The sequence below is a fragment of the Mercenaria mercenaria genome, chromosome 13 (assembly GCF_021730395.1).
Source record: "Mercenaria mercenaria strain notata chromosome 13, MADL_Memer_1, whole genome shotgun sequence".
Lineage (NCBI taxonomy): Eukaryota > Metazoa > Mollusca > Bivalvia > Venerida > Veneridae > Mercenaria > Mercenaria mercenaria.
Window position 1 is genome coordinate 57,995,462 of NC_069373.1, and position 10,279 is coordinate 58,005,740.

General features: G+C 34.4%; 1 protein-coding gene across 1 annotated transcript; it reads left to right on the top strand.

Moving 5' to 3' along the window:
- The first annotated feature begins 17 nt into the window (after positions 1-17).
- On the top strand, positions 18-9,938 carry LOC123530211 (uncharacterized). Its single transcript, XM_045310956.2, has 2 exons — positions 18-7,741; positions 8,184-9,938. The coding sequence occupies exons 1-2, from the start codon at positions 7,422-7,424 to the stop codon at positions 9,490-9,492; spliced, it is 1,629 nt and encodes a 542-aa protein (XP_045166891.2). The 5' UTR covers positions 18-7,421; the 3' UTR covers positions 9,493-9,938.
- Positions 9,939-10,279: the final 341 nt, after the last annotated feature.

A 10,279-nucleotide genomic window follows, 5' to 3' on the forward strand; every position in this document is an offset into this window, starting at 1 on the left:
GAAACAGGTACGAATTTTCCGCCCACTCCGTTACGGCAGCAATTTTTTTCTTAAGTCGTGCAAATAAAAATTATTAACGTAAATATTATGAAAGGATCGTATCTTTCTCTATGAAAAATAGATAAATTAACACCTCTTCCGTTGATTTCTTGCAATATATATGTAGATCTGCGCGGACGGTGCTGAAGTACTATTTTTCATTTTTTTGTAGGTTATAGTTTTTTTGTCACGTGATGAAGAACTGTTTTGGTCATGTGATCAAAACAAGCGTGCTCATTTTCATACGCTTTGTTTTTGTTATAAAATATAGATAACGACAAATATATACTTAAGCAAAGTATTTTTTGATAAAGTTAAATTTCAGAAGCTTTCTGAAAGTTAAACAGACTTGAATTATGTAAAATCTATGGAGGACATGGAACTACTTGTTCTTCGGTTTCGGATAAGAAATTTCGTCCGTAAATTTGTGGTATGGTAAATCTGTGGTCACGCTTCGCTGCCCACAAAAACGAATAGATGTAAATCAAAGTCTGTATTATACTAAGTGGAACTTTGATTTCGTAGTTATCCTTTTCCTGGAATACTTTCAATAATATCTATGAGCAAGTTTATAACAAATAGTTCTTTGTAATAAAGGAGTTAATGCTCGTATTTGCCTAATATTAAAATAAAGATGGAGGTATGCAATAAAAAGAGTCATTTTAACAATAGGTTGAAATGTGATGTATTCAGCTCTTTTTGGAATTTACTAGGCTTGGTCACTGCTTCGCATGGACCAGGTGTAGTAAAATCCACTAGAAGCGAATATACCATCCCGTATACCTGGTAGACAGTAATTCAACAGTTGATAGTTGTTACTGACGGTCGTTGATTTTTTTCCTCTAATAGACATAACCATTCCAGGAAAATAGTTTGAAAAAAAAAGATATACACCATACTTGATTGGAAAAGATTAATATTTTATAATGTGATACCTTATATGTTGGTATTCATTTTAAACTAATTTTATATGTGTCTTGCTGTTGAGACTGAACCATTTCTGCAAGACCTTTAAATAGTATATCAACAGTGTCTTGAAGAATAAGAAAGTTATAACTGACATAACATTAGTCTGTTTTCGCTCAGTTTCTGCTATATACTCTGTCTTAAAGCATTTTAAAAGCTAATGAAAGTCTACACGTATATACATGTATTTTAACTTTCATCTAAATGCCGATATAGCAAAAAGTTCTGTTTGTAATATTTTACGACCACATACAAAGGGTTTTTTTTAAGTATTAAAATCCATCTGTGAAACAGCTGAAGGTGTTTGACTATATTTAGCTTGAAATTCTTTTGAAAAGATAAAGCTTTTTACTATATAATTTTTCATAAAAATACTATTTTACTCAAATTAAGTTTTGATTTCAATATTTTGATTTTATGTATTAGTATATATATTTTGCAGGTATTACTATACTATGATATCGAAAACCGTTATGTCCAATATAGAAATTGAATACATGTACATACATGCATGTGACTGTAACCTTTTTCTTCAGCTGCATTCAATATTAACGATTTATGTCTATCTAAATGATATTATGAATTTTATTTGTTTAAATCTCACTAACATATATGTAGCATTCTATACAATTGCATTTTTAACTTACTTTTACTAAAATTTTATGATATTAAGAATAAAAGTGAAAGTTGGGATTTGTCGGTTTTGTTTAATTTTTAGAGATGTCAAATACTTCCCTATGTTCATGTCATTTAGATTTAAAACAACATTTTAATTTATAATAAAGTTTTGTACTACAAACTACTGTGATTAATAGCTAGCTTATAGGTTAGGGTGGGTACGTGTTGTTGGTGCGTAAAACAGACTGTACTATAAAAATGGCTAATTCAACATATTTTAAGAAGTTATTTAAACACATGTACACATTACATACAACGCATGCCAAATGGATTATTTACCCAATGCCAAGATCAGTATCTTGCATGACTAATGAGTTCATACACATGTTTTAAAGTTGGTAATTATATAAATTTTGTGTTTGTTTCAATTGTTTTTAGTATTTAACTTTTATTTCTGGACCATACAGTCTACTCATAATTTTGCTTAAGACGATGCTACGTGCTTGAGGGGTGTTCACTGTTTTATTGCTTCTTAACGAATCTTCATTATTTATATAATGTAGTTTCTGGTATTATATTGTTCTCATGCGTAATTGATAATGTTTATTTCTTCTCCTCTTGCAATCAGGTAATCAAAAACAATAAACTGAGGTAGGTAATTAATGCACTAGGATACAACAGAAAATTACAAAACCATTGAATTGATGGCTTTCTGATATAGCCCGTAGTCTTAGAACCGAACATTCAGTTCACCGAAGGCTTTCTTAACCTTTACCCTGCTAAGTTTCTAAAATCGACTTATTCATCATTTAATTTCGGCATTATGTCCTCTTATTCAAAGGGTGTTCACTAAACTTTATTGACTGAATCGCAAACAGTGCAGACCATGATCTTGTTTTACACTGGTCGCAAAGGCAAAACCACGTGTTCAGTTACTAGTAATCAAATACATATGATTTCTTTCAAAATGAATTATTTCTTAACGCTGTTAGCGACATGGTATTTTTATTTGTTGGAACTTCTTTCAGAATGAAATTTAGCGTAAGGTGCTACCAATAAAATATGTGGCAAAGACCATTTGGAATCAAAGAATGCAACCAAGCAACATATACAAATGTATGTAATAGCAGACACGATTTTACTGAGTCTGTTCAAGAGAGGTAATAAAATGTGCAACACCACTCGCCCACTTACAATAGCTTAAGCGTAATTCTATTATAGTAAATAAAATCTGTAAGAAGATCCTTTGGAAGCAGAGAATGCAACCAAGCAAAATAATAGCAGACTGAGTCTGTTCATGAGAGATAGTGGAAAGACCAGTAGTGCAAACTAAATTTGTACTTTCTGATCCCTAATGACCAGAAAATATAATAACAATGAGTCTAAGTACGGGAAGACTTTTTACAGCCGCCTCTCCACATTTAAACACTGCAGCTGTTGTGATAGTAAATAAAATCTCTAAAAAGATCTTTCTGAAGCAAAGAACGCAACCAAGCAATATAATACAGACTCGGTTTGACTGAGTCTGTTCATGCGAGGTAATGAAATGTGCAACACCCCTCAAAAGTTCCGATTTTGCGGAAAAGATGATGCCATTAAGCGACAATACAGTGATTCTGGTGATATAGTTGTATTTCATTAATATGTATCATGCTCTTTTTATCTTTCTTCTTATGCCCCCGGCATCTACTGATGCGGGAGGCATATAGTGATTGTCCTGTCCGCTCGTTCATTCGTTCGTCCGTCCGTACGGGGTTAACCAAATGGGACCGTTTCGTCTAGCATCAATACCCCTTACTAGACTGACTTGATACTAATGCAGATGTAACCTGTGACCATTCCTCATCTGCAGACATCACCTGACCTCAGTTTGATCTTGACCATGACCTCATTTTAGACTTAGGTTGCTTTATATGGGCCATCTCTTGGTTAAACAAATGGGACCGTTTCGTCTAGCATCAATACCGCTTCGAGAATGAATTGATACTAATACAGATGTAACCTGTCACCATTCCTCATCTTCAAACATCACCTGACCTCAGTTTGACCTTGACCTCATTTTGGACTTAGGTTGCTGGGCCATCTCTTGGTTAACCAAATGGGACCGTTTCGTCTAGCATCAATACTGCTTACAAGATTGAATTGATACTAATACAGATGTAACCTGTGACCATTCCTCATCTTCAAACATCACCTGACCTCAGTTTGACCTTGACCTTGACCTCATTTTGGACTTAGGTTGCTGGGCCATCTCTTGGTTAACCAAATGGGACCGTTTCGTCTAGCATCAATACTGCTTACAAGAATGAATTGATACTAATACAGATGTAACCTGTGACCATTCCTCATCTTCAAACATCACCTGACCTCAGTTTGACCTTGACCTTGACCTCATTTTGGACTTAGGTTGTTTTATATGGGTCATCTCTTGGTTAACCAAATGGGACCGTTTCGTCTAGCATCAATACCGCTTACAAGAATGAATTGATACTAATACAAATGTAACATGTGACCATTCCTCATCTTCAAACATCACCTGACCTCAGTTTGACCTTGACCTCGTTTTGGACTTGGGTTGCTTTGTATCGACAAGGATGCCACCGGGGGCATCAAGCGTTTATTGAACGCACCTCCTTGTTTCTTCTTCAAGTCGTCACTGCTGTGTATGTGTTACATTCACAATCGGTATTTATAATCTTTTGACAAGCAAGTGGCAGTTTCGCTCCTGCATATTATCTCTTTAAACATTTTAAACAATTTCATTTCTTGATTTTCTTGCGTTTTAATGTCTCTGTCATAGCCTGATCCAAAGTGTCTAATTGAAAACCACATGTCTCGATTTGTGTTACACATACGTTTTGTTTGTAAATTACCTGTTAAAATTCTTATGTTGTGTCCAACGATATTCAGATCTGCTGTATCTACTAAGGTATCAGTCACGCTATTTTTTTGTTTGTGCTTCTGCATGTCGTAAAAACAACCCATCTTACCTATTATCTTTTGTTTCCGACCGACGCTACCATTTTATATTAAATAGTTTAGATATAAATGTGCCCGTTGCCTGTATACTTGCGAGACTAGATTATCTAGCATTTAGTTTTTGGCTCGACTTTTCGAAGAAAAAGTAGAGCTATTGCACTCGCCCCGGCGTCGGCGTCGCCGTTGGTAAAAGTTTTTGATAAATTCAAATATCTCTGTTACTATCAAAGCCATTGACTTGAAACCTAAAATAGTTATTTACTTGCAAAATTTACACCAGGAGAAACAATCCCCATAAGTCTGATTTGAATTCAAGTTCATAGAGGTATGTCCCTTTCTAACATAGATTTGTTTTGTTAAAGTTTTTGATAAAGTCAAAGTTCTCTGTTACTAGGCTATCAAAGCTTTAGATCTACACCAGGAGAAACAATCCCCATAACTCTGATTTGAATTTTGACAGAGTTATGCCACTTTTTAACTTTTTGGTTAAAGTTTTTACTGGCAAAGCTCTAATTCACTGAGAACAGTCAAGCGTGCTGTGTTACGGACAGCTCTTGTTTAATTAAGAAATAATATATCTCATCCAGTGATTTGTCGTTGAATAAATCATTGTTTGGAGTTCAGATGCGAAGGAATTCTATCACGAGGGCGCAGCCCGAGTGGCATAATAATACGCATCTGAACGACAAACAATGATGACATTCATTAAATATTTGCCCGTTTTCAATCGGTTTCTTTTCCAGCGCGCCGCTATGCCGTTTAACGCCATGACGTAATAATTGTGACGTCAGAACAGTGATTTGTTGTATAATAATTCACCGTTTTCTGCCTTCTTTGTTTAATAGGAAAATGAATCGGATCGTGTTAGAATAAATCATCGGCTACCACGACATCCGTCGACATGATCGAAACCGACACCTTATGATACTTACATCGAACGTTTATGAAATAAAGTCTATGAGAAGAGTCTTTGGAAATACAATCTGTGAAAAGACTCTTTTACTCATAGAACGCAACCAAGCAACAAATAGCATACTGGGTTTGATTGAATGCAACCAAGCAAAAAAAAAAAAAAAAAAAAAAAAAAAACTAAGTCTGTTCATGAGAGGTAATGAAATGTGCAATACCCTTCACACCCATTCAGCACCGGCTTACGCGGAACTCTATTACACAGATATTGAATGGACTCCAAGATACCAAACAATCAGAAAATAAAACAACACTGAATACAAAAACCGGGAGACTTTTATCGCCGCTACGGCACTTGAAGAATGCTGTTGTGATAGTTAGAAAAATATATAAGAAGATCTTTTGGAAGCATAGAATACAACCAAGCAAACTGTTAATAGACTCAGTTTGATTAAGTCTGTTCATGAGAAGTAATGAAATTTGCATCCCTAGAACCGGATTAAGCGATACTCTAGTACAAAAGTATTGAATTGACATTATAATCGCAAATGACTTTGCGAGTTTTCTCGTAAATGACGCGAATCGGTATGATGTTCAAAGTAAAATACAAGACATTTGGCTTTCAGTAGTTCCACGTTGAATTGTTAAGGAACTGGCTGCGACTTTCAAACACTCGTTTATTCATACAAATTATCTTTCATTACGTCATTTGATTTCTTTATACCGCTTACGTTTATATCACAGTATCACCAACTTTATCATTCATATTTGCGTGCATTGTGTCATCGGGTTTTTTTTCTAATGAAAAGTGGTAACAATAATATGTTCAGCAATGACGATGTTATCCCAGAACTTTTCTTGAGCAGTTTCGGATGTCTCATTATTTCTTTTTGACTGATGCTCATTCATTTTCTGATATTGTTTTAACACTGCTTATGTTGTTTTAATATGTTGTAGCATGGCCATGTCATATTGCATGAAAGTTTTAAGTTTAAATGAAATGATATGTACGTATTTTACTTACTGTCATATTCAAATCTCTAATATATGGTTTATTATCTTAAGAGGTATTTTTATCTTTATTGTAGAAATATACATGATAATGTAGCTATGCATATCTAAGATTTGTTTTGTACCAACAGATCTTAAGTAACTTTTGTTTTGTATTTTACATTTATAGCACTTTCCGTTGGATTGTAAGACTTCTCTCATTTCGGAACACATCTGTTTGCTTTGTACTTGAATTATTTGTTCAGCTTATGTACAATTAAAATCTGCATACCTTCTAATTTGTTAGTGATTCATGAAAGCATACACATCATATCATAATATAGAATAAACGTATTCCATGTTTCTGACAAATTATGCTCTATTTGTTAATCTCAGTATGGCAGTTGGGAAGGTTTATAAAATTACTATACCCACGCATTCATGATTTTCTTAAATACACTCCGCCATTTGCATGCATGTCTTGTTTTGTATTAACCTGTAAAGAATGCAATAAAATATGATTAAATAATAAAAAGGTAAGACCAAATTCAATATCCGCCGTTTGTGCATCGCAAGAGCTGACTGACAGAATGTTTTTTTTTAAATAGCTAAAGAATCCACATTCTAATTTCGTTTTAGGTAGTCGTTCGGTAGATATGAAGTAATTATAAAAGGTAAATGGATCTTGTCTTGAGGGTGGTGTGAAAATACGGGAATGCTGCTTTACAACCTTTACAACCTTTAATATAGTATCTTAAATCTTGATTATTTTATACATTTCAAATGTTATCTATTATACTCAAACCTCAAATGTTTATCTATTTTACTTGATATCAACTGTTTACATGACTAAATAGAAGCTGACGACAATTACTTGTACGGATTTAATTACTGCATCGTGAAGTGAAAGCAGTGTAAAAATGGCAACATACGAACAAATTGCTTCTTCCGAAGACGATTATGATTTTATCTGCACTCCATGTAAGCAACGGGAGATGATTTCAGAAGCAAAAAAGTTTTGTGTGGAATGTGGAGAGTATTTTTGTTCGACATGCTTGTCGTTTCATGAGCATTTTGGTGCAACGAAAGGACATACATTAATTAACTGCCAGGATGTTTCAACTGGTCGTGTAGAGACACGTTTGGATAAATGTAAAGTTCACAATGACAAGGAGGAAGACATGGTTTGTGGCGAACACAGTATCGTCTGCTGCCGAGTTTGCATAGCTACATATCATAGGTAAGATGTAAATGGCATTCAGTTTTAAATGCAAAAGTTACTTCCAACAGAGAATATTTTATCGCTAACAGTCATCTTAAAATATTGTTAAGGTTAAGAATTTGTTGGGGAATCAACAATTTTACTTATCCGATGTATATATAATTTGCATAAATCCCCCGAATGTATGGTATGCCGAAAAGCATGTGAGGAATCATGTACCTTTTATTTTGGACTGATTATTTTGTAAAGTGTCTCTATATAGTGATGAAACTCCGATGACTCATGACAACAACATTTTTAAATCAGAAACTGGAGCCTTGTTCCATTGTCGTTATCAGTTTTCATATACGGCTGCTGTTATGCGTCGCAAATTTTGCTAGTGGAAAGCCAATAAATACTCCCATAAACTACAAGAGAAAACTAATTCACTTAAGTGTTTTTTTTTTTTTTTTTATTTCAGGTTATGTCAAAGAGTGGATTACTTACCCCACGCTGCTCAAAGCTTTAAAGAAGGCAAAAATTGTGTCGAATTGGGCAAAAATGTAAAAAGAAAAATTGGAATAATACAAAGGTCATATATAGAGTACATGACCCGTGCGGTTCAACTTAAAATGAGAAAAAAGACACTTTTGAAACGGTTGGAAGAGTTCAGAATGTCAACGACAGAATTAATTGAGAATCTTGTCAACGAAGCTGAGAAAGACATTGAAGACACTTATAAACCGGAGATGTCTGGTACGCAGAAACATATTGAAAACACCGAAAAGCTCCTTTCAAAGCTAAATACTCTGTCAGAAGATTTTGAAAATGACAAGGATCCTATTCTTGTTTATAAGAATGCATTAGAATGTAAACGCACACTTAAGGATACGCAATTTAAGCCTGACGCGCTTGACAAGAAAATGGCAGTGAATGATAAAGCTTTGTCCCGGATTTCAGATACTGTAAAGAAGTCGTTGAACAACGATCGATATTTTGGTGTTATTGACGTTGAAGGACTAGGGGCTAAAAGTGACGTCCCGAACATGTGCGTGCTATCTGATGGTAGCTACTTTTTATCCCATTTCCACGGTAATAAAATAATTCACATCGATAACAATCTGAAAGGTGTAGACGCGTTTGATGCCGAAAGCTGTGTCTGGGGACTTTGTGCTATAAACCAAAATGAAATTGCTTTTACAATGCCAATAATTAAGAAAGTGCAGTTTTTAACCTATGATAAGAAGCCAGTCTTAAAAACCAGTTTCTCCACAAAGGTGTTTTGTCGCGGAATAGCATATTGTAATGAAAACATATATGTAACTGGTGGTGAGTTTCAGGATGTGGAATCGGCACAAATAAATATTTTTGATTTGAAAGGAAGATTACTTAACACTTTAGAAAATTGTTCTTACGACAAATATTTCCTCAAGATCCCCAGATCTATAATTGTTAACACTGACTATATATATGTAACGGACTGTTGTATCGGTGTGATCTGTATGGACTTGTATGGTAAACAGAAGTGGACTTACAAAAGTTCAAAATGCAAGTACCCTTGGGGAATTTGTTTCACGCCAAAGTCAAACCTTTTAATTGCCGGATTGGAATCCAACAACATTGCTGTTGTAAGTAAAGATGGCGAGTTGCTGGGTGAGCTGTTAAACGAAGACGACGGTATTTCCGCACCAAAGGCTGTCAGCATTGACATAGCGAACAGTCGTCTTCTAGTCACAACATCAAAGGGAAGTGTTCTGAAAGTCTTCGAATTTGAAGATTGTGAAATATGAGATTTCTCACAAAAGTAAAGAGCTTTGGCATGCTGTATGCTTAGTGAGCAGTTTTGCAATCCATGATTGTGTTATGAGCCGTCAAAGCCTTTTTACCGCTACTTTTCTAGTGTAGTTAAAGGGGTGGCCAGTTTCACAGACTTTTTTTCAGATTGATTAAGATAGATTTTGTTTATGTATGTTCCATTGCTTCTATAAGTGTAAATCAATCTAGTCTACAACGACCAAATTTAAATCTATAACAGTACTGTTATCAAAAATATTTTGTGATAAATACACGTGGACAATAATGTTTACGTGATCTCTTTCAGTTTTACATGCACATTTTTGTGGTCGCGTTTTCTATTGTAAGAATGTTAATTAACTGAATACCCATTTGTAACACTTGATGTTGCTTTTGTTTAAACATGCTTAGTTTGCGGCTATATCCATTCTGAAAATGTGTTAACATCAAAATAAATGCAAAAATCAGATTTTCTTATGCTTTTTTATACAACTCATGAACCAAATCAAATATTCGTGTTTTTTTTTAATCAAACATCAAAACCATCATTGATAAAGTGGGTATAAAATAAAAGTTAAACAAAGTCAAAGTAGAGATTTGAAAAGAAGGAGTAGAAACTATTACTGTTAACCGTTTTCACACAGCTGTAAACTAGCTAGTAACGATGTGTGTGTCAACAAGCACCATGGACTATATATTCCATACACCCATAATATTGTTATTCTAATCAGCAAATTAACTCTTTAGCATTGAACAATGCAAACATTTAATGTAATCTCGTGA

Excerpts from the sequence above, each read along its gene's own strand:
- LOC123530211 (XM_045310956.2), top strand. The coding sequence starts at position 7,422 with ATGGCAACATACGAACAAATTGCTTCTTCCGAAGACGATTATGATTTT. Across the intron at positions 7,742-8,183 it reads TGCATAGCTACATATCATAG|GTTATGTCAAAGAGTGGATT; the intron begins GTAAGATGTAAA and ends TTTTTATTTCAG.